Source organism: Elephas maximus, chromosome 13 (assembly GCF_024166365.1).
Source record: "Elephas maximus indicus isolate mEleMax1 chromosome 13, mEleMax1 primary haplotype, whole genome shotgun sequence".
NCBI lineage: Eukaryota > Metazoa > Chordata > Mammalia > Proboscidea > Elephantidae > Elephas > Elephas maximus.
This window is the reverse complement of record NC_064831.1, coordinates 76184696-76212528: the sequence shown is the minus strand read 5'-3', so window position 1 is coordinate 76212528 and position 27833 is coordinate 76184696. Positions and strand designations below refer to the sequence as shown.

At 50.1% G+C, this 27833-nt stretch overlaps 1 protein-coding gene across 1 annotated transcript; it reads right to left on the bottom strand.

Moving 5' to 3' along the window:
• RHCG (Rh family C glycoprotein) lies at positions 1-27290 on the bottom strand. Its single transcript, XM_049905852.1, has 11 exons — positions 27075-27290; positions 16002-16188; positions 14353-14503; positions 10952-11099; positions 9757-9923; positions 8142-8279; positions 7810-7946; positions 7379-7503; positions 7102-7175; positions 1392-1483; positions 1-368 (listed from the first exon to the last, which is right to left on the bottom strand). Exons 1-10 carry the CDS (start codon positions 27259-27261, stop codon positions 1424-1426), a joined length of 1374 nt encoding a protein of 457 aa, XP_049761809.1. The 5' UTR covers positions 27262-27290; the 3' UTR covers positions 1-368; positions 1392-1423.
• Positions 27291-27833: the final 543 nt, after the last annotated feature.

Here is a 27833-nt window from a genome sequence, read left to right as displayed (position 1 = left end):
CACCATCTGGGTTGTCACAGAGGATGGGAGGCAGGGGGTGGAAGAGCCCAGCAAGCAGTGGCTGGCAGCTAAGTTGTCCCCTCCGAGTGCTCAGGTCTACTCCCAGACCCCAGTTCCACTCCTGGCGTGCCATTCTTAGGATGTGGCCACTAAGACCCCAGGCAGCAGGCCTTCTGCAGCTAGAAGTAGCTTGGACACCCACTGTGTCTGTCCATCCCCCTTCTCCATTCCCAGGCAGACCTCCTTGGAGGAGAGGGAGGAGAGGAGTGCAGGCTTGCAGGCAGGGGGCTGCTGGCCTTGCTCTCGTGTTGTCTTCCCAGCCAGGCCAGCATTAGCAACTTCTGGAGGCCTGGGACAGTCCATGGAGCCTGCGGGGAGAGAGCCAAGAGCAGTGGGCCACTGCTGAGTCCTGCTATACCCTTTCCTGGATGGGGTGGGCATTAGAAGCAACTGGTCACAAGCTTGTTCTTCTCTTTCCTTAAATCCCAACATTCTCTCCTGCCGCATCACTCGGCTTATCGCTCCAGTCCTGGCCTCCAAGGAGGTCAAGTAATGGCCATCAGAGCAATAATAATAACCTGGGTTCAGACCCCAGTTCTTTCACTTGCCAGCCATGAGACCTTGAAGAGCTTGAACCTCTCCCAGCTTTTATTTCCTCATCTATCAAAAAGGAGGAAGTAATTGCAGCAGCCTTGTAGAGTTCTAAAAGGTCCCTGGGTGGTGCAAACAAATGGTTTGGGCTCAGCTACTAATCAAAAGGTTGGCGGTTCAAATCCACCCAGTAACAACTTGGAAGAAAGGCCTGGTGATTTGCTTCCATAAAGATTATAGCTAATAAAACCCTCTATAGCAGTTCTACCCTCTAACACATGGGGTTGCCATGAGTTGGAATTGACTTGATGGCAATGGGGTTTGGTTTTGATTTGTAGAGTTCTTGGGAGGGTTTTTTTTTGGGGGGGAGGGTTAGATAAGTAAAGCATGAGAAGGGGCTTGGAGAGGAGGCAAAGAAATGTTAGTTGATGGAAAAAAGGAAGGAAGCGAGGGAAGGGGGGGGACAGAGGTGAGGAAAGAGGGAGGGAGGGTCTTGCCTGAGCTGATAAATAGAATAGAGCCAGCCAGTTCTGTCATCTCCACTTTCATAGATGAGGAAATTGAGGCTCACTCTCTAGGGTGAGGAGAATTCTTTGACAAATGTACAATTTGGTGGCATTAATTGCCCTCACAATATTGTGGAACCTTCATCACTATTTCCAAAACCTTTTCATCACCCCAAACGGAAACTCGGTACCTATTAATTGAGCCTTTCTTTTTACCCTTTTGCTGGTGACATCTTATTGCTAGCGCTGGCCCCCTACCTGGGAGAACCTGGGACAAATCAAACCTATGCTCACCTGCCTCTCACCATCCCTGGGAGTTTAGGGTGTCACGGGCTTGAGGGCGGGTCCTCGGGGTGGTAGATCGCGTTCTCCTGTTTCTTAGGTATCTGTAGAGAAAGGAGGCAGCTCCAAGGGCCCTGGCCAAAGCCGGGTAAGTCTCCCCGATGGAACTAGATCAGCTTCGGTACGCCAAGAGCAGCAAATGGTGTGTGGCGGGGGCCACCTTATGGTCATTGTACACATTGCACGCTGTGGAGCAGGGCAGCCCTTCACAAGAGTTTGAAGAGTCCCTACTTCCCGCCAGGCAGGCACTGTCCTGGGTGCTGGAGCATAGCAAGGACCCAGACAGAGTCCTTTCCCCACCAGGGCAATGGGGGGTGTTCAAGTGAAACACACAGTGACAGTAAGAGTTTTTAAATGCACACAAGGGACTGATAACCCATTCTGGAGGATGTGCTGAACCCACTCTTGAAAGATGAATAGGAGTGGGCCAGATGAGAGGAGGAGGCTCCAGGCCTGTGGTAAGTAAGAGACAGCATGACAAGCTCCCTGAACTGCAGACAGGTCAGAAAGAGGTGGGAGGTGTAGGGGAGGCTGGAAATGAATCGGGGGTGGGGCAAATCAGCCCTGCCTTAGCCTCAAGGCTTAGACTTGATCCTAAAAACTGCCTCATTCTGTGGTCCTCTGGGAACACCTCTCTCATCCTCATCTTCTTGGAAGCCACCCCACCTTCCAGCTAAACCACCCAGAGGTGGGGAGGGGGTAGGCTGCAGGGATGGCTTGATGGTGCTGAACTCCCATTAGCATGGAATTATATTGTTCCCAACCAAGTGCTTTTGCAGGGGTAGAGATTAGAGAAGGTGTGAAGTTTGAATAAATTATAAAGATCAAAGGAGATCCAAGAGTGAGTGAGCTCCTATCTATGGGAGCTGATAACATTTTAGAGTTAATTTCATTAGTATTAAATCTATGAGATTCTAATTGTGATGTCTAAAATACTTCAAATATAGAATAAAAATATTTATGCAACCAAAAGAATTTAAGAATGTAAGAACACAAAAAGATTCTTAAGATAGGGAGTTAGAGAGAAAGAGCAGGATACCAAACAGGGTGCTTAATATGAGCTCAACTGTGTAAGAAACATTTATGCAGAGAAAAAAAAAAAAAGACTACAGGAAATATACCAAAAATATTAACAGTGCCTGAATTTGGGCGATGGAACTTCTTTCTATTTTCCAGATTTTCTATTTCTTCTCATCATTTATAATAAAAAAAAAATTGTTGTTGGGTGCTGTCAAGCCTATTTTTGACTCATAGAAACCCCATGTGACAGAGTAGAACTGCCCCATAGAGTTGTTTTTCTTTTTTAGAAAATGAGTTATTTTATTTTTTATTGTGCTTTAAGTGAAAGTTTGCAAGTCAAGTCAGCCTCTCATACAAAAATTTATATACACCTTGCTATATACTTCTGGTCGCTCTCCTCCTAATGAGACAGCACACTCCTTCTCTCCACCCTGTATTCCCCGTATCCATTCAGCCAGCTTCTGTCCCCCTCTGCCTTCTCATCTCCCTTCCAGACAGGAGCTGCCCACATAGTCTCATGTGTCTACTTGAGCCAAGAAGCTCACTCCTCACCAGTATCATTTTCTATCTTATAGTCCAGTCCAATCTCTGTCTGAAGAGTTGGGTTTGGGAATGATTCCAGTCTTGGGCTAACAGAAGGTCTGGGGACTATGACCTCTGGGGTCCTTCTAGTCTCAGTCAGCCCATTAAGTCTGGTCTTTTTATGAAAATCTGAGATCTGCATCTCCCTGCTCTCCTGCCCCATCAGGGATTTTCCGTTGTGTTCCCTGTCAGGTCATCGGTTGTAGCCAGGCACCATCTAGATCTTCTGGTCTCAGGCTGATGCAGTCTCTGATTTATGTCGCCCTTTCTGTCTCTTGGGCTCATAATTACCTTGCGACCACTTGATGCATCTTAGATGGCTGCTTGCTAGCATTTAAGACCCCAGATGCCACTCACCAAAGTAGGATGCAGAATGTTTTCTTAATAGATTTTATTATGCCAATTGACCTAGATGTCCCCTGAAACCATGGTCCCCAGACCCCCAGCCCTGCTACGCTGGCCTTCGAAGCATTCGGTTTATTCAGGAAACTGCTTTGCTTTTGGTTTAGTCCAGTTGTGCTGACCTCCCCTGTATTGTGTGCTATCTTTCCCTTCACCTAAAATAGTTCTTGTCTACTATCTAATTAGTGAATACCCCTGTCCCTCCCTCCCCACACTTTTGTAACCATCAAAGAATATCATCTTCTCTGTTTAAACTATTTCTTGAGTTCTTACAGTAGTGATCTCATACAATATTCGACCTTTTGCAACTGACTAATTTCACTCAGCATAATGCCTTCCAGGTTCCTCCATGTTATGAAATGCTTTACGGATTCATCATTGTTCTTTATTGATGCGTAGTATTCCATTGTGTGAATATACCATAATTTATCCGTTCATCCGTTGATGGGCACCTTGGTTGCTTCCATCTTTTTGCTATTGTAAACAGTGCTGCAATGAACATGGGTGTATATGTATCTGTTTGTGTAAAGGCTCTTATTTCTCTAGGATATATTCCAAGGAGTGAGATAGCTGGATCATATGGTAGTTCTATTTCTAGCTTTTTAAGGAAGCGCCAAATCGATTTCCAAAGTGATTGTACCATTTTACATTCCCACCAGCAGTGTATAAGTGTTCCAGTCGCTCCACAGCCTCCCCAATATTTATTATTTTGTGTGTTTCGGATTAATGCCAGCCTTGTTGGAGTGAGATGGAGTCTCATTGTAGTTTTGATTTACATTTCTTTAATGGCTAATGATCGTGGGCATTTCCTCATGTATCTGTTAGCTTCCTGAATGTCTTCTTTAGTGAAGTATCTGTTCATATCCTTTTCCCATTTTTTAATTGGGTTATTTGTCTTTTTGTTGTTGAGTTTTTCAGTATCGTGTAGATTTTAGAGATCAGACGCTAATGGGAAATGTCATAGCTAAAAACTTTTTCCCAGTCTGCAGGTAATCTTTTTACTCTTTTGGTAAAGTCTTTGGATGAGCATAGGTGTTTGATTTTTAGGAGCTCCCAGTTGTCTAGTTTCTCTTCTGGTGTTTGTGCATTGTTAGTAATGTTTTGTTTACTGTCTATGCCATGTATTAGGGCTTCTAGCGTTGTCCCTATTTTTTCTTCCATAATCTTTATCATTTTAGCTTTAGGTCTTTGTTTTGAGTCAGTTTTTGCGCATGGAGTGAGGTATGGGTCTTGCTTCATTTTTTTTGCAGATGGATATCCAGTTATGCCAGCACCATTTGTTAAAGAGACTGTCCTTTCTCCCTTTAACTGACTTTGGACCTTTGTCAAATATCAGCTGCTCATATGTGGTTGGATTTATGTCTGGATTCTCAATTCTGTTCCATTGGTCTATGTATCTGTTGTTGTACCAGTACCAGGCTGTTTTGACTACGGTAGTGGAATAATATGTTCTAAAACAAGGTAGTGTGAGGCCTCCTACTTTGTTCTTCTTTTTCAGTAATGCTTCACTTATCCAGGGCCTCTTTCCCTTCCATATGAAGTTGGTGATTTGTTTCTCTACCTCATTAAAAATGTCAGAATTTGGATCAGAGTTGCATTAAATCTATAGATCGCTTTTGGTAGAATAGACATTTTTACAATGTTAGGTCTTCCTATCCATAAGCAAGGTATGTTTTTTCACTTCTGTAGGTCTCTTTTGGTTTCTTGCAGTAGTCTTGTAGTTTTTCATTGTATAGGTCTTTTATGTCTCTGGTTAGATTTATTCCTAAGTATTTTATCTTCTTGGGGCCTACTGTAAATGGTATTGATTTGATGATTCCTCTTTGATGTTCTCTTTGTTGGTGTAGAGGAATCCCCCATAGAGTTTTCTAGGCTGTAATCTTTACAGGAAGCCCTGGTGGTGAAGTGGTTAAGAGCTTGGGTGTTACCCAAAAGGTTGGCAGTTTGTATCCACTAGTCACTCCTTAGAAACCCTATGGGGCAGTTCTACTCTGTCCTATAGGGTTTCTATGAGTCGGAATCAACTCAATGGCAACAGGTTTGTTTTTTTTTAATCTTTATAGGAGCAGATCACCAGGTCTTTCTCCCGTGGAGCAGGTGGGTGGGTTCGAACTGCCAACCTGTTGGTTGCAGCTGAGTGCTTAACTGTTGTACCACCAGGGCTCCTCAAAAAACCATTTAAGAGGAGTAAATTTAAGAGGATAACTAGTTATGCATATGAATTTGGTTTATAATGGTCCCTCCTGATAACATGTCCAAAGTACGTGAGATGAAGTCTCACCATCCTTGCTCCTAAGGAGCATTCTGGCTGTACTCCTTCCAAGGCAGATTTATTCATTCTTCTGGCAGTCCATGGTATTTTCAATATTCTTCACCAACACCATAATTCAAATGCATCAATTCTTCTTCGGTCTTCCTTATTCATTGTCCAGCTTTCGCATGCAATTGAGGTGGTTGAAAACACCATAGCTTGGCTCAGGCACACCTTAACCCTTTGATTTTTAACATTTTAAAGAGGTCTTTTGCAGCAGATTTGCCCAATGCAATATGTCATTTGATTTCCTCACTGCTGCTTCTGTGGGCATTGATTGTGGATCCAGGTAAAATGAAATCCTGACAACTTCAGTATTTTCTCCAATGCAGCAGGTAAACACCTCCAATAATTATGCGTGGGGAGGGAGGTCTGGCTAAACTCATAGACAGTCCAAATGTATCACGTTTTTAAAGAAACTGAGTTCTGTGATTATCCCACTACTTTCAGCTTCTAGAACAGTACTTCCCAAGTTGGATACTTGCACTAATCCTGCTCTGGATGCTGAAAGTAGTGGGACATCTCAGAACTTGATTTCTGTGCCAGAATCAACCGGGGGGCTTCTTCACATGCAGAGTTTCAGGCCCTACTGAATTAGAATCTCTGGGGCAGCACCTGGGAGGCTACATTTTAACAAGGTCTCCAGCTGGTTCTTATGGAGACTAAAGTTGAGCACTGCACTGCGGTTCTTAGCCCAGGCTGTATATTAGAATCATCTAGAAGCTTACAAAAAATTCTTATGTCCAGGCCCTGCCCCAGAGCAATTAAATCCAAACCCCTGGGGGCTGAGGCCTAGACTCTGGAATGGTTTAAGGCTCCCCAGGTGACTGCAATGTGCTTTGAGGACTGAAAACTATTGGCCTAGTGCAGTGGTTTGCAGAGGCTTTTTTCATCAGCCTCACCTGGAGGGTTTGTTAAAACAGAGGGTGGGGCCCTGCCTCTGAGATTTGGATTTTGTTGATCTGGAGTAGGGCCTGGGAATTTGCATTTGTAACAAGTTCCCAGGGGAGGCTGATTCTGCTGGTCCGGGGACCACACCCTGGTAATCACTGACCTAGAATATGGCTGACTGAGGCCTTTAGGGACACAAGTAAACTCCAGCTGCAGTCCAGACTATGGGTCACTTCTGTGGCTATGGGTTCTCTGTGTAGAAAGAAAGGTCTGTACACACCACCCCCTCCAAACCCTGGAGTCTTGGGGGGACAAGAGGAGGGAGCCTTCATGGCCCAGGAGACTCAGCTTCCCAGTAAGGTACAGGCCGATGCAGGCTCTGTCTCCTATCCCGGCTTCTGGCCCCCAGGCCCCAGCCAGCCCCCTTGTGCAGGGGGACATGTCTACAGAACTTACCTCCCAGTAGATCTCATCCTCAAAGCAGTTCTCATCAGGGGGCTGGCCCCAGCATGGAAGTTTCAAAATGATTCCTAAAGAAAGTTGGAGGTCACAGGAAGTCAGGAGACACCACTCTGGGAAAACCCCTTTTGGGATCTCCACAGCCCACAGCCAAGAATGTAGCAATGAGGAGGTACCTGGGAGTGCTGGGCTAACCTCTGGGATACACTCTTGGGTCCCCTGCCCAGGGAGTCCCACAGTGGCCCCGCCTCTTCAGCCAGCCACCCTCACTCACCCACGATGCCGCCGCCCACCAGGGCCATGGCCAGGGACACAAAGATGCCGGCAGCCTGGAAGCTGCCCTGAAGTTGTGTGGTCCTGTTATACTTGCCACCTTCCAAGTCAAAAGCGTGGACAAGCCTGGGATGGAGACAGGGGGCAGGTCAGGGCGCCACAGAGAGGCAAGTCACCATTGCTGTACCCCACAAATATGAGTGGGCACCAAGGCCACAGACTTGCTAAACTCTGGGCCTCAGCCTTCCCATCTGCAAAATGGGAACACTGGACAGGTCAGTTTGTCTCGAAAGCATTTGTGGAGGTTGGAGAGAAAGGTCAATAATGGTCCAGAGTGGACAAAAAAGGAGACAGAGACACATTCTTGGATCCCAGAGAGTAGGCATGGAGAAGGAACGAGGGAGTTTGACTCCCCTGAGCCCCCATACTCACCCTTCATGCCCGTAAACCTCGGAGGTGGCAGAGGCTGCCGTCACTGCGCCCACGATGCCACCGATGAGGCCCGGTATACCGTGCAGGTTATGAATGCCACATGTGTCCTGGATCTTCAGGTGGGTCTCCAGGAAGGGCTGGAGACGGGGAGAAGGCGCTGCTCAGTCTCAGGGGTTGTGGCGGGGGTGTGGGGAGGCCAGGATTCTGGGGGCCTTCAAATACAGAGACCTGGGACTCTCCAGTCCCCTGCCCCCTCCCTAGGGACCCCTTTCACGCTCAGCACTCTCCAGCCCACAGCCCCTGGCCCTGGGCCCCTCACCCACGACCCTCACCGTCAGGTACGTGAAGCCCAGGGTGGAGATGATGCCGCTGATGGAGCCAACGATGATTGAGCCGTAGGGCATGAGCATCATCTCGGCAGCGGTGCCCACAGCCACCCCGCCCGCCAGTGTGGCGTTCTGGATGTGCACCTGAACGGGAGGCAGAGCGGGCGCGACTCAGTCCTCTCCTTGTAGCACCTGCACTGCCCCCTCCTCAGAAGGAGGAGGGTCCAGAGTCCTCCGCAAACCAGGAGCATGCAGAGGGCCCGGGCTTGGCACACATGTGCCCCCACACCGGCAGGTCTGGGAGTTTCCTGCGTGCACACATGTCCACGTGGGAGTACGCGTGCACTCCACATGCCTGTGAGCCTTGCAGCACATCCGTGTGTTTCTTTTCTGTATGTGGGCCACATATGCTCTGTGCCCAGACACACATGTCCCAGTGTCCTCTAACTACATGCATGCCCAGGGCAGGCATGTGTGGCTCTGACATACCATGTCAGAGACCCTGTGCACCTCAAAATAATAACAGCATCGGCTGACAGTCCCTAGGCCGCTGTCTGGTGGGGACACACCCCCTGGGCCACTGGCTGGTGGGGAGACACTCCCTGAGCTGCTGGTTGGTGGGGATTATTTCATTCAATCTCCATGACAATCTCATGAGGTAATTACAGTTGTCTTTTGAAGTTTACAGGTGAGGAAACTGAGACACAGAGAGGTTAAATGACTTAAGGCCACAAGAAGAAAGGTGTCTTGATCCAGGTCTGCATGGACCCAAGTGCCTGTCCTTGACCTAGTTCAAGTTCCTTCCTGCAAGTGGGTGTCGTATGCACCGAGGGGTGCCCACATCAGCATGTTTGGTTCTCTCCTCCCATGTGCCTGAGTTCCCATCCACCTCTCTGCAAAGTCTACATGTCTATATCCAGTGCATCCATGGGGCTCGTGGAAGTGTCCCCATACAACAGGTACCCCTGGCAGTGTCTCAGCACACATCTGCCCATGACAATAAGCTGTGTCAGTTATGAGATAGAGAGTTGATGTCTCTGCTTTTCTTTCTATAGAAGAACCCACCAGCACCCATGGGCTTTGGCTGTCAGAAATAGCTGTCCCCCTGGTGTGCAATACCATAGCCCCCACAACCTCCCAGAGGAGTAGACAAGGTATCAAAGCCTCCCCACCCCAAGTGTGTGGGAAGGGGCATGTGGGGCAGCATTAAGAAGCCCGAGAGCCTAAGGAGCAGACCTGGAGGAAGCCTGGAGCAGATGCCTGGCAGAGGGGAGGTGTCCCTGGCTACCCTGCTGAGCAGGCTCAACTCAGAACACCTGTTTGCACCCCAGGCTGTGGGGAGGAGATCCAGGAAGAAGAAGAACTAGCTCATCCAGAGCAGCTGGGCATAGCAGAACCTTCTAGGATCTGGGTCTGGACTCTGCCGAAAGCTAGCTATGTACTTTGGACAGAGTATTTCTCCCTGAGCCTCAGTTTCTTCACCTGCAAGATGGGTATGATAATGCTTTGCTGTCTGCCTCACAGAGTTGTTGGCAGGGCGTGGTGATCAGTGCCCACTGGGCACAGGCCATCATAACCACCCCCTCCCCCAAACCCCTCTCTACCCCCCTTCCCCGCTCACCATGTCCAGCTTGCCCTTCTTCTGCAGGGCACTGGAAAGCGCCACTGAGGTGAGCACACAGGCAGCCAGGGAGCAGTAGGTGTTGATGACAGCCCGGTGCTGGGCATCCCCATGGTTTGACACAGCTGAGTTGAAGCTGGGCCAGTACAACCACAGGAAGAGGGTGCCTGAGCCAGCCCAGACAGGTTGGTGGGCCGGGGAGATGAGACATTTGATGAGGTCCTGTCCACTGGGCTGCAGAGATGCCATATGATGCCCACACCCCAGCTGTTGCCCACCTCTGCAGCTTTAGGCATGCCTGGTGCTCGCCTAGCTAACTTCTGCCTTCCACTCCACTCCACTCCAGGAAGTCTCTCCTGACCCCCAGGACTGCTACCGCAGCACCACGTGGGAGAATCTTTTTCTCCACTGCAAGGTAATGATCTGGTGGCTTTGTCGTCCCTTTACTACACTGTGAGGAGCTTCCTGAGAGCAGGGCTGGGTTTTAAGAGACCAGAGTGGGGGCTGATACCTGTCTTCTTGAATGAATGGACATAGGAAGTAGGAATGCATGTCTATCTTAGCCCAGGGACAGATGACCTGTTCTTGGATACCACTATGTCTGCATTCTGGGGAAAACACCAAATGAGTGACTGGCTTCTCCCAGCCCTATAGGCAAGAAGGGCAGACATCTGGGATCCTAGAAATGCCTACAGGCAACCCTCCTCTGCCCTTTCGCCAAAGGGAAATGACAGCCACCCACTAGACCAGGTGTGATTATGGCGGCCTGTACTCATGGCACTGTCACCCATCATGGTGGTCCTCACTAATCATTGCAGTCCTCACCCAGCATGGCCATCCTTACCCATAAAAGCAGTCTTTACCATCATGGTGGCCCTCACCCATCATGGCACTCTCACCCATTATGGCACCCTCATCCATAATGACAACCCTCACCCATATGGTAGCACTCTTACCTATCATTGCGCCCTTACCCATGATGGCAGCCCTCACCCATATGGTAGCTCTCATGTGTCAGGCCTCACCAATCGTGGTAACCCCCACCTCTTATGGCCACCCTTACTCATCAGTGCATCTCTTACTCATCATGGTGGCTGTCACCAATCACGGCAGCCCTCACCATGATGGTGGTCCTCACCCATGATGACAGGCCTCACCCATCATGATTGCCCTCAGTCCTCATGGCAGCTCTTACCAATCATGGCAAAGAGGTCCGAGTAGTACACAGAGCTCTGCCTTTCCTTGCTCTGCTGTAGGTTGGGTCGGTAGAGGATCCAGGCCACCGTGAGTCCAAAGTAGGCACCAAACGTGTGGATAGTCATGGAGCCACCTGCATCTTTCACCTAGGGTGCAAGGGCCTGTCAGGCTCTGACTCTTCCTCTCCCTCCATCCTTGTAGCACCCCCTCCCACACACACAGATACAGAGGTCCAGATGTCTGTGACTCCACAGGCTGTAAGATGGAGCCCGGGGCCCCCACAGACCAATCAGATGGGAAGGAGAGAAGATGGTGATCCCTCAACTCAGGCTGTAAACCTGTCAGCAAAATGCCAGGACTGTACTTAGGCCACCTCATCACATCTGCAACAGACGGGGAAACCCAGGCTTAGAGAGGGACTCACTAAGAGTCACAAAGCTGGAAGAGGTGAAGCACAGCTAGAACCCAGGGCAGCTAGAACCCTCCATGTAGTTTTTTGCCCACTGGCTTCCACCTTGTCTTAATTCTTGGGGAAGTCTCTCCTCTGGATCTCCCCTTGCTGTGCTGCCTTTTACATAACCACCCTGGCTCAAGACCACTCCATTCAGACTTTGATTACCCGCCTTCCCCTGCATTCTGTCATCCCTTTTGTCCTTCAGCGTCCCAGCCAACCACATCCCATCTTCTCCTTCCCTGTCCCCTCCCCATCTGCTCTTTCCTGTGCCTCCTGCCCTACCCCATTCTGTGGCTCTCACTTGCCTTTAAGTTTCAAATTCCTCATTTACAAAGTGGGGGAGAGCATAGTGACTTGGCAGAGCCGTTGTGAGGATGAAACTAGACAAAGCGTGTAAAGCACCTGACTGCCATGGAACTCAGCAGGTGCTTGATTGATGTTAGCCTCCCCCCACCTTCCCTCTCTCTTGCCTCCTCTTCTTCTCCACTGAGAACTAATCTCAAAGGGAATTCCGTTCAGAATCTCAGAGTCACCCCTTCACTTTAGATGGGGAAGCCCAGCCAGGGAGGTCAATGTGTTGCCCAAGGTCATAGAGCTGGTTTTCAACAGAGATGGGTTTTAGCTATGTGACCTTGGGTGAGCCACTTAACCTCTCTGAGCCTTAGCTTTCTCATCTGTAAAATGGGGTAAATGACTGTTCCAGCCATGAGGATGAAACCAGTTAACCCACGTAAAGCATTCTCAGCAGGGCTCAGCGAAGGGCAAGTGCTCCTTAATGTCAGTGATGATTATTGTACTTGAACTTGTCTCCAATAGAGGCTGAAAGGCTGTCATACAGAATAATTTCTATAGCAGACTGGGGAGGGTTTTTGAAGATCAAAGAACCCTTAACGCACCCCAAGACACCATCTTCCCAGCATGTTTCAGATTTCAGCAAATGGCCCCACTGTCCACCCTCCCACCTCGCTGACCTTCTTTCTCTCCTGCATCTTACCCCACCCTCGTCAGTCTCCAAGGCCTGTATATTCCACTTTATCTCTCAAATTATCCATTTTCTTCTTATTGCACCAACCCAGTCCTGGTCCCATTATCTCTCTCTGAGATGGCCAGGATAGCCTCTTAACCGGACTCCCTGCCTCCCACCTGTTCTCACCGCAGCCAAAGAGACTTTTACCACTCCCCTGCCTAAAACCCCCTATGACTCCCCACTGCTCTGATGATAAAAGCAAGACTCCTTAACATAGTCTCCAGGAGCCTGGCTAGCTCCTGCTTGACTTCAGCTGGCTCGTCTTCCTCCAGGGAGCCTCCCTGACCTGCCAGGCTGCTTGGGCACCCTCTTCTGGGCCACAGAGCCCATGAGCTCACTCTTTATCATACCGTGTGGTCACTGTCTACTTCTCTGTTCCCTCCCTGGACTGTGAGCTCCTTGGGGATCACGTGAGTCCTGCTCCTTTCTTATCCCAGTGCCTGGAGCAGTGCCCAACAGGCAGTCAGACTCCAGCATACACCCACTTGACAAATATCTAAAGAATACTAGTAGGCATTGGGCTGGGTGCTGGGGATAGGCATGGTCCAGAAGGATAAGGTTTCCTCTCTTTATCAGATAAGGATATGGTGACAATAAACCAAGGCAATGTGATAGATAGTGCCTGGGAGGCGGAGGGTAGCCCGGATAGGGTGGATCTGGGAGAGCCGCTCTGAGAGGTGATAATCAAGCTGAGACTTGAGTAATAAAAAGGATGGAGGGACAAGTAGTTCAGGCACATGCAAAGGTCCTGAGGTGGGACCATGCTTGGTGTGCATGAGGAGCAGATAGTAGGGTCTGGCCAAAGAACAGCAAGATGGGCAGAGAGTGGGCGATAAGCTTGAAGAGGAAAGTGGGGGCAGGACATACAGGGCCTATAATGAGTTTGGGTTTTATTCTAAGTGAAATAAAAGACCACTGGAGGGTTTTAATCTGGGGAATGGTCTGATTTACATTGATAAACGGACATCCTGGCTGCTGGGTAAATAATGGCCTGAGGTGACAAGTGGGGCAAAGATGGAGGCAGGGAGATGAGTCAGGAGGAAGGGGTGATGGTGACTTGGACTAGTAGCCTGTTGCCATTGAGTCGATTCTGACCGATAGCGACCCTACAGGACAGAGTAGAACTGCCCCATAGGGTTTCCAAGGAGCACCTGGTGGATTTGAACTGCTGACCTTTTGGTTAGCAGCCATAGCTCTTAACCACTATACCACCAGGGTTTCCTGGGCCAGTACAGGGGCTGAAAGAATGACTAAACAAATGGTTGAATTTAGGTGGCCCCAGATCTAGGGGACATTTCCTAGGCAGAGTCCAACTGTAGAGGAGAAGGGAGCTAAGAAACAGGTGGAGTCCCTGAAAGACCTCCTCAAAGGCACCAAGGAGGTTTCTGAGCTAGAGCCAGAGAGGTCTACATTGCCTCCTACCCTGGTCACTGAATTGGCCAACTCCAGGGGGCATCATTCCTGCCATAGTCCATGAAAGTGGCACCCCTGGAGTTGTACAATGCGCAATCCGTGCAGCTGTACATGGCTGCCCTGGCCACTCTCCTGGGATCCTTCCTTACAGATTTGCCCCTTAATACTTCCTTTTCTTGTCTGAACAATCTGGGAATGTGGTACGTATGCACCTCAGTCCTTCTATCTGATGTACAGGAAGGAGAAAGAAGAGAGAAAACCAATATACAAGGAGCCCCTGGTCTGCCCAGGCTCTGGGCTGACTTTGTTAAGCAGACTATCATCCCTGCTTGGCAGATGTCATTACTCTCACTTTAGAGATGAGGAAACCAAGGCTCAGGAAGTTGAGAGACTTGGCAAGGTCTCAACTGAACCTAGGCAGGCATGTCTCCTCAACCCCTTCTTTCTTTATCCCCTTGTTGCCCCCTCAAGTGTGCCCGCTACCCCCTTTCTGAGCCCTGCTCACCAGCAGCAAGTTGAGGAGAATGAACTCATTCACTGTGAAGAGGGTCACTTGGAAGAGAGTCATGATGAGCAGCTGGATAGGGCTGACTTTGCCTAGAAGTGCCCCAAAGGCCACGCAGACAGAGCCCACGCAGAAGTCGGCATTGATGAGGCTGTGGGGAGACAGGTGGAGTGGTAGGCAGCAAGAAGCAGCACTCTCAGCCCTGGGTTTGAATCTGGGCTTTGGGTTTCTATGGATTTGGGCTCGTGACCTAATCTTTCTGAACCTCAGTTTCACTATCTGTGACAATGGGTACATACATCGTAGGGCTACTCTAAGGATAAAAGAAATAACACATGTGAAGTGCCCAGTACAGCAGCAGCACACAGTAAATGCCATCCCCTCCCTTTGCAGCCCCTATCCCAGGCTCCGCTCCTTGCAGGCAGCTTGTGCTCTAACCCAAGAGACCTGACTGCTGTTGTTGAACATGCCCCATTTTGGGGGCCTGCCCTGCTCTCCATCTTTTACCTGCCCTTCCAGAACCTCCACTCACTGCCTCCTCTTTCAGGAAGCCTTCTCTGATTCCTCCAGTCAGAGGAGGTCTCTGCCCCTAGACCCTTTTCTGACTCTATACCTCTCTGCTGGCCACTAGGGCCTTGCTTGGGTTTGAGCTGTGGTGGCCTTCTCTTCATTTTAGCCAGGAGGGAAGATCTATGTCTGGGGGAAGAGAGGGGCCTTCCTGCAGGAGGGAGGGACCTGGGTGGAGGGAGGGGGCAGGAAGACCATCAGAAAGAATGGAGGCAATGGAGCACATAGGCCCTCCTCCAGTCTGGACCCAGAAAACCTGGCACAGCCCAGCAGAAGGGTGGTGGAGAGGCAGAAAGCCAGGTGGATGCTGTGAGCCCAAGTAGACCCTCATTCCATCCACCGGCCCACTTTCCCTAACTGGCCTCCCTGTCTCCTGCCAGCAGCAAAGCTGTCCTGCGGGATTCCAGAGCAGCTCCTCAGTGTGGTCATGGGCCAAGAGAGTTAATGGGGTGGTTGTGGGGACAGCAGGGGGGCTCCCCATTCAGTTTTCCCTGCACAGCTAACCTCCTGAGGTTGGCTCAGTCAGCCCAGCTCTTCCACTCAGGTCCCATAGACTGTGGTCTCTCAGCACACCAATACCAAAAACCAAACTCATTGCTGTCAAATTGATTCCGACTCATAGTGACCTTCTGGGGCAGAACAGAACTGCCGCCATAGGGTTTCCAAGGCAATATTTACCAAAGCAGAATGCCATGTCTTTCTCCTGACGAGTGGCTGGTGGGTTCGAACTGCAGACCTTTTGGTTAGCAGCCCACTGCTTAACTACGGCACTACCAGGGCTCCTTTCTCAGAGCTCAGGCCAGGGCAATTTTGATGTGCCAGGGTGGAGGGTCTGAGCCCAGCCCCTGGAAAGTAATCTGGCCTTGGGTCCCTGTGGTCTCTGCCATAGGGAGGGGGAAGCCCTCCCATAATACTTGGACATCATTAAAACTCCCACCCGGAGAGTCTCTGATCAGGAAGTTGTTATCAGCAGGTTTATGTAGCTGGCAGGGTCTACCCGGGTTGGATGGCAAGGAGCTAGCCCGCCCATGGCCCTGCCCCTTCAGCCGTGAGCCCGCCCCCTGGGTCCTGCCCCACCCCACCTCTCCACGCCTATGCGGATGTAGCCGTCTTTGAAGGAGTGGAACCAGCCCTGCATGAGCAGCGCCCACTGGATGCCGAAGGCCGCCAGCAGGAAGGTGAAGCCCAGCGCGCTGAAGCCGTAGCGCTGCAGGAAGGTCATGAGGAAGCCGAAGCCCACGAAGATCATCACGTGTACGTCCTGGAAGCCTGTGGAGAGGGCGCAGCTGGGGGTCTCAGCGGCCTAGCGGTGGCCTGAGATAGCCCTGGGTCGGGACCTGTCAAGTGGGGGCAGCGCCTCTATCTTCCCCGCCACGGGCCAGGCCCGGGGCAGCCCTCCAAGCCTCGCCTCCCCACCATGCTGGCCCGCACCCCACGCCGCCCAGCATCTGCAGTAATGCAGGGCCTAGAACCATCACCACCATCTTCTCATACTGGCCTCCGAGATGGGGCTGGGCTGGGGGAGGCTGATGTGGACCCCCACTTTAAACCACTGGGCTATAGCGCCAAGAGATGGTGGAGGACCCCACCCTTGAGAGATAGCACCGTACCCTCCTCCCTGGGTGGCTCTGCTCTTCCGGAGAGGGGGTGCGCAGCTGGGCACTTGAAATTGGGGCCAGGCTGTGGGTTATACTCAGGGTCTAGGCTATAAAGTCCAGACCTTTGGGGCCATGATGCCTTGTTCCCCCTCCATACTACCCTCACCCCATTCCTCTGCTATGGAGAAGAGAGACTTACCTGGGCAAGGAGTCTATTGGTCTGGCCAACTACACTCGTTGATCACTTCAAGGGACATCTCCACCCTTCACCCCCACCCCTAGCAAGTACACTTTACAGCATCGTCGAGACCTGGATTTGGACCCCACCTCCTCCACCTACTGGGTGCAGGACTCTGGGAAAGTTACCTCACCACCTGGGTCCCAGGGCCTTCTCTAATGCTTACTTCCCAGATGTTGCAGGGATTAAATGTAGATATGTACATAAAGCACCTAGCACAGTATCTGTCCCATCATTAAAAACAAAAACAGCTGCCACGCATGGTGATGCCATGTGTATCAGAGTAGAAATGTGCTCCTAGGGGTTTCAATGGGTGATTTTTTTGAAGTAGATCACCAGGCCTTTCTTCCGAGGCACCTCTGGGTAGATTCAAACTCCCAGCCTTTGGGTTAGGAGCCGAACATTTAACTGTTTGCTCCACCCAGAACTCAAAAGATGGAGGTCAAGGGCTGCTAAATCCAAAGGGAAAATTTGCCGAGGAGCAGGATGTTTGCATTGTCTTAAAGAGTCTCCCCATAGACATATAAGCGTAGAAGTAATAGGCTTATTAGTTGCAAATGGGGGTGGGGGGAAACAAGAGGAATTATACAGTGGAGAAATTAGGCAACATTTTGACTAGGTGATTAAAATTAAGATCACCAATGAAGGACAGATGGACATACTGAGCTTCCTAATGTGATACCCTGAAAATGACACATGTCTCTATGGTATTCCAGCCGAGAATGCACTATCTCAATCTAATTATAAGGAAACATTAGACAAACACCAAAATGAGGAATATTCTATTTAAAAAGGGGGCGAGAGACAGTACACAATACTGAGGAAGTCAGCACAACTTGACCAAGGCAAAGCCACAGAAGCTTCCTAGACACACCCAAACTCCCTGAGGGACTGGGCTGGGAGCTGGGGACCATGGTCTCGGGGGACATCTAGCTCAACTGGCATGACATAGTTTATGGAGAAAATGTTCTATATCCTGTTTTGGTGAGTAGCATCTGAGGTCTTAAAAGTTTGTGAGCAGCTATCATGGACTGAGTTATGTTCCCCCTAAAATGTGTGTATCAACTTGGTTAGGCCATGATTCCCAGTATTCTATGGTTGTCCTCCATTTTGTGATTGTAATTTTATGTTAAAGAGGATTAGAGTGGGATTGTAACACCCCTACCGGGTCATGTCCCTGATCCAAAGTAAAGGGAGTTTTCCTGGGGTGTGGCCTGCACCGCCTTTTATCTCTTAAGAGATAAAAAGAAAGGGAAGCAAACAGAGAGTTGGGGACCTCAGTACCACCAAGAAAGCAGTGCCAGGAGCAGAGCAAAGAAGCTCCTCGTCTGGGGGAAGATCAATGTGAAGGCCGACAGAGAGACAAAGCCTTTCCTTGGAGCTGACACCCTGAATTTGGACTTTTAACTTACTTTACTGTGAGAAAATAAACTTCTCTTTGTTAAAGCCAGCCACTTGTGGTATTTCTGTTATAGCAGCACAACACAACTAAGACAGCAGTCATCTAAGATACATCTACTAGTCCCTCCCTGTCTAGAGCAAAGGAGAATGAAGAAAACCAAAGAAACAAGGGAAAGATTAGTCCAAAGGACTAATGGACCACAACTACCACAGCCTTCACCAGGCTGAATCCAGAACAATTAGATGGTGCCCGGTTACTGCTACCGATTGCTCTGACTGGGATTACAACAGAGGGTCCCCGACAGAGTGGGAGAAAAATGTAGAACAAATGATCAAATTCACAAAAAAGACCAGACTTGCTGGTCTTGAGACAGATAGGGTTAACTGTGCTGGCGGAACAAAAGAGCTGTTAAAAGATCACCATCTAGAACTTGGGTAAACAAGAACCACACCCTGTCCACTTGAGATAAGGTTGAAACAACCCATGAATTACTATCTCCTTCTTAATGTTTTTCTAGTCCCTTTCCCCTTTACAGGCTCCTGCATGTGCAGAACAAAGTGTGAACACTGTTTAACCTTCCTTAGCCCTCCGAAGATGGCGATGTAGTGCCAAAGATCAGTGTGCTTGCACTATATCCCATAATAAGCGATGCCAATGGCTGCCGAGAGGACTCCATCTTGAATACCAGCGGATTCCATCTTGGGTTCCAGATGCAAGCGCAACCTGATTAACATGCACCACCATTCTGGGAAGTACCCACCCCCCTTGAAAGAGGCCCACTAAATATTCATTACTCTATTGTTTCCACCAAACGCATATAAGCCCTAGCTTTGCTTCCCTTTTCAAGTCAGCCTTTTGGAGAGGCTTAGTCCCCCACTGACTCCTTCTGCTTGACTTAAGCAAAATAAAGCTTGCTGAAGAGTTTGTCTTTCGCGTGTATTCTTACTCGGGAAAAGACAAGGACCCTTGTGTCAGATTGGCGACTGGTAACAGTCTGACAGAGACTGGAGGAACCTCCAAGACTATGGCCCCTGGATACCCTTCTAACTCAGAATTGAAGCCACTCCCCAAGTCCATCTTTCAGCCAAAGATTAGGCAGGCCTATACCGGGATAAGACAAATAATAAGACACACCAGAAATGTGCTTCTTAGATCAATCAAGTGTACGAGATCAAATGGGCAACACCTGACCAGGAACAAACACGAGAAGGTGGGAGGGGACAGGAAAACTGGTCAAAGGGACACAGTGAACCCCGGGGTGGAAAGGGAAAGAGAGAGAGTGCTGACACAATGCGGGATTGCAGCCAATGCCACAAAACAATTTGTGTATAAATTTTTTTAACAAGAAACTGATTTGCTCTGTAAAATTTCATCTAAATCACACACATACACACAAAAGACCAGACTTGAGAAACCCCTAGAGTATGGCTCCTGGACACCCTTTTAACTCAGTACTGAAGTCACTCCTGAAGTTCACCCTTCAGCCAAAGATTAGACAGGCCTATAAAACAAATAATAACACTCATAGTTCAACCACGTATATGAGATTAAATGGGCACATTAGCCCAAAAACAAAGCTGAGAAGGCAGGAAGGGACAGGAAGACTGGACGAATGGCAACAGGGAACCTGAGGTTGAGAAGGGGAGAGCATTGACACATCATGGGGTTGGCAACCAATGTCACAAAACAATTTGTATATTAGTTGTTTAATGAGAAATTAATTTGCTCTGTAAACATTCACCTAAAGCACAACTAAAAAAAAAAAAAGTAAAAATAAATAAAAAGGGGAGAAGACATATTCTTTAAAAATATTAATGTCATAAAAGACAAAGAAGGGCTGTGGAAATGTTCCAGATTAAAGGAGTCTAAAGACATAACCCAAGTAAATGCAATACCCAACTCTAGACTGGGTCCTGTGTTAGAGGGGAAAATGCTAGAAAGGTCATTATCGGGTCAAGTGACAAAACTGGATATGGATTAAAGTATCAGTATAAATTTATGAAGTTGATGACTGTGGTTATAGAAAAGAACATTCCTAGTCTTATGCAATATACATTGGGGTATTTAAGGTCATGTTGTATGTAACTGACTCTTAAATGGCTCGGAAAAAAAAAAGTGTGTGTGTGTTTGTGTGTAAGGCAAGAAAATAGATGAATCCGAGTAATGTCTGAGAAAAGGATTTATAGTGTTCTGTGTATGTTTTTGTTTTTGCAACTCTTTGTAAATTTGCAATGATTTCCAAATAATAAAACAATATCACTCAGCCATAAAGAGAAACGAAGTTCTGACACATGCCATGACGTGGACGAATCTTGAGAACATGTCGAGTGAAATAAGGCAGCCATGAAAGGACAAATATTCTATGACCCCACTTGTACCAACTATCTAGAATAGGCAAGTATATTGATGGAAAAATCTGGATGTAGATAATGGTGATGGCTGAACAACATGATAAACATAATTAATGTCACTGAATTGTACATCTGAAGGATGATGAAATGGCAAATGTTTGGTTACTTACGTATTTGCCGCAGTTTTTTAAAAAGCTTAAAAAAAATAAGAAGGGACGGGGGAAGTGCAGGGCCCTGGCAGGCCTGGCCGGGCCCCACCTACCTGCCTCATCAGTCTCACTTTCCCCACTCCTACTCTCGCCTCTGTGCTCCAGCCACACTGCTCTCCCTTCTGTTCCTCCGTCCCATTCCAGGCCCTTTGCCCATGGCATTCCGTCCACCTGGGGTGCTAGTCTGAAAAACAGCCAACAACTTCTCTTCCTCCAGGTCTCAGCAAAATGTCACCTCATCAGAGGTACCTTCCCTGATCACCCAGTTCAAAATAGGTTCTTTCCTTCATGGCCCCCATTTCTTTTCTCTCATAATTCTTATAATTTGCAGTTGTATGTTTATTTGTTTGTCTAGCCCCCTAGACTACAAAACTCCAAGAAGGCAAGACCATCAAAGTACACTCTGAATAAATAAATATCCATGAATAAATGGCAGTGGTGGTTGTCTCAGCAGCACCCAGGAATGCCAGCTGAGCAGTAGTCAAGGGTGCCTTGGCTGAATTTCACAGTCAGGTGCCGCTGCAGTTTCTCTTCAGTCCAGTACCTTCTACCTACAGTGTGGACAGGCCCTGGTGCCCACAGCTGCCTGGCTAAGGGGAGGGGAACGCTCTGCTACCACTGCCTTGACCTTGCTTGCCCTCGTCTGCCTTCTCCAAGGCCCAGGCCACAGCTGCATTAGCAGCTGCCTGAGGGAGGCTTGGGGGCATTGGCACATTCAGGGAAAGGGTAGAGGGTGTACAAGCTGATGCCGAAGAGCTGCGGGTCCCGGCCCAGTGTGGTGCTCTGAGCCTTCCCCCAGTTTTGCTTCGGTCTCGAGGAGACATGTTCCGACTTTACATGCCCAGAACAAACAGCACTTGGTCTTAGGTTTCACAATGCGTGCGGCTGATTCCGTGTATTATCGCATTTCACGATTTATCACGTTTCCAACTCTCGTACGGGAAATGTAGCTAATGGAAGTGAAATATCATAAATAGTCTCATGGTTATTCTTAGGAAGAACTGATGGGTGCCAGACTGGAGGAAGAGTGTGAAAGAGAGGGGAGACACATTCAGTCTACAGCTTCAGAACTGGGGACAGAGAGTTGGCAGGATGGCCACGCTGTTGATAAACACCACAAGTTGCCATGGATTCAACTCTGACTCAAGGAGACCTCACGTGTGTCAGAGTAGAACAGGTTTCACAGGGTTTTCAATGGCTGTGATCTTGCGGAAGTAGACTGCCAGGCTTTTCTTCCAAGATGCCTCTGAATGGACTCCAACCTCTAACCTTTTTAGCAGCTGAACATGTTAACTGTTAGCACTCTGTTGATAAGCACGGAGGAGTGGAAAGAAAGAGGTTGCTAGTTTGGGAGGGGGGTGCTGAGTCTAGTTCCGACCATGGTGAGTTTGAGATGACCACTGGCCGGGGTGGGGGATGGAGCTGCGTGGGAGAAATTGAACCTGGGTATGGGTTTGGAGTGGGAGCCCGAGGTTGGGCAGTCCTGCAAATAGAGCTACAGTTGGAGTGGGGACTGATGACAGGGATAGACAGAGGCTGAGAACTGACCTGCCGTGAAGCCAGCAGACAAGTCAGGGAAGGTGCCAGCTGAGACGCGCCTTCAGGGGAAAGCAATATTACATAAGCCAGGTGGGGGCCCTTCCAGGAGAGGCGTGTCCTCTGTCCTATGGCACTGAGGAGCCACGCAGCCAGGGGCTGAGCTGGGTGGATCATGGGAGCCACCAACTGCAGGGTATTTGCAGTCTGGGGGCTGCCTTTGGCCACCCTGTGGCCAAAGAGAAGAGCAGTCCTCCCTCCCTACCTGTCCCCTTCTAGTCACTTCTCTGTCCTTCCTTGGGTGCCCTGAGCTCTCTGTCTGACCAACTCTGGGAGTGTCTCTTTTTCTCCCCTCCCTCAAGTATGCGGACACTAGCTTCCCCCTCCCTGGGCACCTCCCTGATGCGTTCTCTTGCTCCCTTTCTCTTTATTTCCCCAAACCAAATCAAACCAGAGCAGTTGCCATTGAGTCAATTCTGATTCATGGCAACCCCGTATACGCAGAGTAGACCTGCCCTCCACAGAGTTTTCAGGACTATGACTCTATGGATGCAGACTGACAGGCCTTTCTTCCGAGCAGCCTCTGGCTGGGTTTGAATTGCCAATCTTTCAGTTAGTAGTCGAGTGCTTAGCTGTTTTCGACACCCAGGAACTCCCTTTATCTGGGCAGCTGGTCTTAATTTAGAACCAAATCATATCAGCTTATGAATTTATGTATGATAAAATTTGGTGCTACATAAAATGATTTTAATGAGAATGTTTTGAAGGTCCAAACTGTGTGACTTTCAGCAAGAGCATAACCTCTCTGATCTGCAGTTTCTTCATTGGTAAAAAGGGTGGGGGGCGGATAAGAACAGTGCTCAGGAGAGTGCTCAGCCCAGAAGTTTGCAGTGCACATTTAGACAGATAATCCAAGCAAGCCCCTGGGCATGGGGCCCTGCTCTTCACCAACTGCTTGATTATTTAGCTACTACTAGTATTTTTTTTAGTACTCGAGTCACTATTTCTCTTTTCCTTTGAAGACTGACTGGGTGCTTTGCATTGGGCTGGTGATTTTCTGAGGGTTGGTGGATGTTGATTAGATTTCCCCCATCTCTACCCCCTCCCTGGGGTGACTTAAGCGGCTCTGACCAGAACCTGCTCCCTCAACCTGGAGGTTCCTGTTGGGACGGTGGGCAGGTTGATGTCTCCGAGAGCTGCCACCAGGGGGTGCCAGTGTACAGCTGTTCTCACTCTCCCTTCTCCAGCCCCAGTTCCCAATCTGCATACCAGGACCCTCTTCCCTCCCAGATTGGGGACCCATTGAAGCTAGCTGAATCTGCTGAATTGGAGGACAACGTTTGCCAAGCTGATGAACCACTGCAGCACCCTCCTCTCGGTTGTATCTGCACAAAAAGGGTGTTCCCCTGCAGGGAGCTGGGTACTGCTGGCTCCCATTCAACATGGGCCAGCCCAAGACCACCAGCACCGGTTGCCATCGGGTCCACTACAACTCACAGTGACCCCACAGGTGTGAGAGTAGGACTGTGCTTTTCAGTGGCTGACTTTTCGGAAGTAGATCACTGGGACTTTCTTCTGGGGTGCCTTTGGGTGGACGCAAACCTCCAGCCTTTTGGTTAGCAGTGTCTTAACCCTTTCCACCCATGAGCCGGTCCAGCCCAGTCTAAACTGATTTCTTTGAGACCTAGTGTTCTGGTTCCCCTCAAGACTCCATGTTCCACCTCTCCCACACCTCAGGCCTGACCACTGAACCACAGCATCACAGCAAAATCTCCTGGGGAGATTGTCAGGAGGTGGTAATGCCGCAGTGTCCCTGGGAAAGCAGGTGGGGTAGGAGGGCTTGGCTGATCCCTGCCTGTGCCGTCGGCCAGCAGACAGCGATGAGCTCATCTCTCTACACCTGTTTCCTACTCCATGAAGTGCAAATAATAAATACCCTGCCTGGCTGAGCATGCAGAAAGCACTCAGTAACTGGGGACAGACCCAAAGAATTTAAATGCCATGAGACCCGCCCCCGCAAAACCCAAACCCATTGCTGTTGAGTTGATTCTGACACACAGCACCCTACAGGACAGAGTAGAACTGCCCATAGCTTCCAAAGAGCACTTGGTGGATTCGAACTGCTGACCTTTTGTTGAGCAGCCGTAGCACTTAACTGCTACGCCACCAGGCTTTCCAAATGCTATAATAGTTCAAACTAATACTCGTGGGGACATTCTCTCAGCCACATCTCTAACAGGACGCTGATCCTCCACTTAAATACCTTCGGTGACAGACAACTCCCTTCTGAGGAAGCTCTCACTTTATGTCTTGAGATACGTGCCCTCCCAGTCACTTGTCATCTTGAGTCTTCCCACAGATCCCGCACAATAAATAACATTCCCACTTTACAGATGAGCATACTGAGGCTCAGAGTGGTTAGGTAGTTGGCTCACTCCATTTAGTGATGGATCCAAATAAAAAACCAAACCCGTTCCCGTCAGGTTGATTTGGACTGACAGCAGCCCCATGCATTACAGAGTAGAACTGCTCCATAGGGTTTTCTTGGCCATAAATTTTATGGAAGTAGATCACCAGGCCTTTCTTTCACAATGCCACTGGGTTTGAACCACCAATCTTTAGGTTAATAGCTGAGAGTAAACTATTTGTGCCACCCTGGGGGCCCCAGAAATGGATCAAGATCTGTTTAATCCTAAAGTAAACCACCAGGCCACACTGCCCTCTGCTTGTTGAAAGCTCATCCTTTATTAAATGCAGCTGGGTCTGAGGTGCAGGTCCCTGACAGAACAGTCCTTCTGGTGTCTGAAACCTGGACATCCTCTGCCTTAGGTCATCTCCTGGAAATGTGTCCCACTCCTCCCTCGGTCCTCCCAGGGAGCTCTAGAGCCCAAGTCCTGCTGGCTCCTCCTCCAGCCACAGCCAGGGTGGGTGCCCCGCTGGCTCTATGCCTGCTGCCTGCCTGGGGGCTTATGCTTGGGGAGCTGTACTTTGAGCCCTCTTTGGCCTCAGCCTGAGTCCTGGCCCCAGCCAGCTGGAGCTGGACTCCTCCGGAAACCGGAGATGCCCAGTGGGCTCCACTAATCCCCTGGGTAGGGATGAGGCCCACACAGGTGCTGATGGCCTCGAGCCAAGAACAAGAAAGGTGCCACAAAGACCTTACCCCTCACCCTGGGTGTCACCTCACTCTCCCAGAACTGTGGTTCGGGGACCCATCTGAGCAATGAGGTCAGGTACCCTCCAACCCCTACCACATTCACCTAACCCATTCTGACCTGATGGGCCTGCAAAGGGTGGGGGAGGGTGAAAGTGGAAGAGGGAGACTTGAGGGTAGAGAGTGGTCCAGGAGTGTGGGTTCAGATGCCCAGGGCTCCTACCCTGGCCCCCAGTTTCCTAACCAAGTGACCTTTGCAAGGCACTTCCCTTCTCTGGCCTCCTTTTCCTCATCTGTAAAATGGGGGTCATAACAGTGCCTTCCTCATAAGCGGCTGGTAAGGATTAATGGAGCGCATGCAGGCTCCAATCAAGGGGCAGGTCTGGCAGATAGTGAGCACTGTGTAGCTGCCGCTACTTCCCACCCCCGCCAGGGTTCTCTCCCGACACTTGTCTGCATCTGTCGCTTCCCACTCAGATGGCTAAGAGCCCCCTAACACTCACAGAAGTGGCAGGAGAAACACAAGGCCCTCCTTGGCTGCTGGGACTGTCTTTCCCTCCTTAGGAACTTCCCTCCCATCCTTAGGCCACACAGAGCCGCGCACCCCTACCCCCAACACTCCCTTTCAGCAGCCCCCTGGCTGCTCTGCTCTCCTCTGTTGGGAGCAATTTCTGCCTAGAACACTTGATCCTGGTGAGGCCCTGGTGTCAGGGGGCACCTCTCTGCACTCACTGAGTCTGGGAGCCCTTTGGGGCCAGAGACTCCGGTTATTTAACTTTGTCCAGAGTGACCATAAGCCCATGTTTGGTCTGACCAGGGTGACTCTGGGCCAATTCTTACAACTCCTAAGTCCCAGGGTGTCTGAGCTTGGTGCCGTTCTAGTAATTGCTCCATTACTGTGCCAGGGCCTTCCACGCATTAACTCATGCCAGCCTCTCTCCATCCCTGCGAGGCTTCAGTGAGGTTAACACATTCGCCTAAGGCCACCCAACTGGTTTGCAGGTTAATCCCAAGGCCCACACTCTTAACCACAGCAACATCAATACCAGAGAACTCAGGAGACCCCTTCCCAGCCACAAAATCTGGGGTGCTCATTCTCCCTGCCCAAGCTAAAAGAAGGTGGGTGCCATGGCCTCCTGGCCCACCCCTGGTCTCACACACATGGCTCCCACAGGAAGGCTGGCAGGCCAGCAGCCACCCCTGCAGCCCATGACATTGTACCTGCCCCGTGTTTGCAAAGCACAGCACCACTGGACAAGGGAGCCAGGGTCACCCAGCTGGTTGCTGATGGAGGTAGAACTTGAGACTCTTGAAGACACTGAGTCAGAATGAGGAGCAGGGCTCCCTGACAGAAATGATGGCCTCAGGTGGCAGAGAGGCATTCAGACAAGCTCACCCAGTGAGTTTTCCCTGCTACTCTGTGCACATCCCACCACTTCTCAAGCATGATCCCCTGAGGCTGGTGCCTTTGGGGATGAAGGGCCTGGCGTGGGGCTGGGGCAGGTGGCTGTGGGAGCAGCGTCTCCTCTCTGGCCTCCCTGCCCGCAGTTCCCAAGCAGCTGGCTGGGGGGGAGGTGCTACCAGGCAGGGCCCTCAGGCAGGTGTGAAGGCAGAGGTGGGGATGGCACGGAGATGCCTCAGGTGGGTCTGCCAGGGAGGGCGGGACTCACTCGGGTAGCGATAGTAGAAGTCGTTCTCAGAGTCGCTGATGATGTTCTTGTGTCTCTTCTCCTCGGGCCAGTGGGGGTCGGCCTCGTAGTCATAGCGCACAAACACGCCAAAGAGGACCACCATGGCCGCCTCCAGGAGCAAGCAGGTGAGCGGCAGGCGCCAGCGGAGGTTGGTGTTCCAGGCCATTCTGCAGGGGGCGCCTGGCCGGGCGGGCAGCAGGCGGCTCGTAAGCTCGCAGGGAGGGCGGGAGAGGCTTATAAGGCGCGGGCGGGAGGCGGGGCGGCCGGAATCCCCTGGCCGAGCAGTTGATCCGCGTCTGGCCGCGCGCTTGCCCAACCCTCGACGCAGTAGCCGGGCTCGTCCCCATCAGACGCCCGCGGAAGTCCAGGGCCCCGGAGCTCGCCGCGTTGGGGTGGGGGACAGCCGTGGGAGGAGAAGGCAGTGGGCAGTGGGGCAGGGCGCAGGACGCCCCATCTTCTGTGAATGCTGTCCATATCTGGCACCCCTGCCTTTCTTTCCCCTCTTTGTCTAGGTGAACAGAGAAAGAAAAAGCAGGACCATTTGCCTGCACGGAGACAAACGAATGTAGTGGTGCCAACCAAACGAATACCTCTTAAAAAATAAAAAAATTAGTCTTTTTCTGATTACAAACATGATACAGGGGACATAAAAAACAAGAAGAGACTGAGAAACTGTCACAGACCAAAAGTGACTTAAAAAGTCATGACAACTAAACGCGATATGGTACCCTGGATTGG